A 1,348-nucleotide genomic window follows, 5' to 3' on the forward strand; every position below is an offset into this window, starting at 1 on the left:
TTCGCCGCGCTGCACCTGCACGCCGTCGGCGTACGCGGCCTCGCGCGTGTCCACCAGGAAGAGCCAGAGCATGCAGTAGGCGCCGGTGCCCAGCCACACCGCCGCCACGATGCGCTTGGCCCGCGCCACGGTGCACAGCGCCTGCGCGCGCAGCGGGTGGCAGATGGCCAGGTAGCGCTGCACCGTGAACGCCGTGATTGAGCCGGTGGAGGCGTTGATGCCCACGTACTGCAGGTAGGTGATGCCCAGGCAGCCTGCGTGGCCGAAGACCCAGACTCGGGCGGACGCCGCCTCAGCCACAGTGGGCACTCCAGCCGCCAGAAGCACCAGCAGGTCCGCGGCTGCCAGGCTCACCAGGTAACAGTTAGTGGGTGTGACCATGTGACGGCTCCGGACCACCACCAGGACCACCATGGCGAGGCCTGCCACACCCACGACGCACACGAGGGGCACCAGGGTCAGAGTCGCCACCTGCACAGCCAGAGAAGGCCGGGGCATGGTGCCCAGCCCAGACGTGTTCGCGCGCTGGGGGTACCCAGTGGGGCTCTCCATGCGCCCCTAACCGCGCTGCACTAAGGCGGCGACAAAATTAAATACCCCGGGCTGCGAAGGCGCGCTAGGGGCTTGGCGGACGCTCTCTGCGGGTTCTCCCGCCGAGCTGTTTCTCCAGCGGGGGTCTTCCTGTCGCTGCGCGGGACGCTGGGGACTAGAAGAGCCAGGAACTGCGGTGAACAGGTAGGTGCAGAAAGACTTCTGGCGGAGCTGGCGCGATCACTTCCTGGTGGGTTTTATCTCAGGGACGCGTTCTGGACTGCGGGACGCCCCAGCAGCTAACTACGTCCTAACTTAGCCTTCAACCGGACCGACGCCTGAATTTTCTTGGGTCCTACCTGCCATCCCCAGGTTCCCCCGCCACCGCGGACTCCGAACTCTGGGCCAGGGAAGCGCGCTGCGCGGTATCGGATCTCTGTCCGCTTTTCTCTTTGCTCGCCTTCCCGCCGCCGCCGCCCGAGACCCGCTGCTTTCGGAGTTAGCGTGTTCTCTCCCTGACTCTGCTCGGCTGACTCTGCTTGCCTCAGTCCAGCGCCAGTTCCTCCCGCCAACTCTGGGCACTGCCTGCCTGCACTCCGGGTGAGGCGCCTGCACGCCCCGGCGGGGGTTGGGGGGCGTGTGCGGTGCGGTGCGGCGCTGTGCGGCGCGGGTGGGCGGCGTGTGCTGTGCTGCGCGGTGTCGTGGGGCGCACCCGCTGCCGGAGAGAGGAGCCGCGGCATCTGGTTCCCGCTGACGCGACTTTGACCTGGGCTCTCCTGCCCTCCCTTCTCCCTTCTTTCTCTCTTCTACAGGGGCA

General features: G+C 67.5%; 1 protein-coding gene across 1 annotated transcript in view; it reads right to left on the reverse strand.

The window, feature by feature from the left end:
• Window positions 1-983, reverse strand: part of LOC102501325 (thyrotropin-releasing hormone receptor) — an 8,640-nt gene extending 7,657 nt beyond the window's left edge. The window contains 1 exon segment of the mRNA XM_027775737.1: window positions 1-983. This exon segment is cut by the window's left edge and continues 90 nt beyond it. Within this exon segment, the coding sequence (XP_027631538.1) occupies window positions 1-552 (552 nt within the window). The 5' untranslated portion in view covers window positions 553-983.
• Between the last annotated feature and the right edge of the window lie 365 nt (window positions 984-1,348).

This window comes from Tupaia chinensis, unplaced genomic scaffold (genome assembly GCF_000334495.1).
Source record: "Tupaia chinensis unplaced genomic scaffold, TupChi_1.0 Scaffold000602_1, whole genome shotgun sequence".
Taxonomy (NCBI): Eukaryota; Metazoa; Chordata; class Mammalia; order Scandentia; family Tupaiidae; genus Tupaia; species Tupaia belangeri.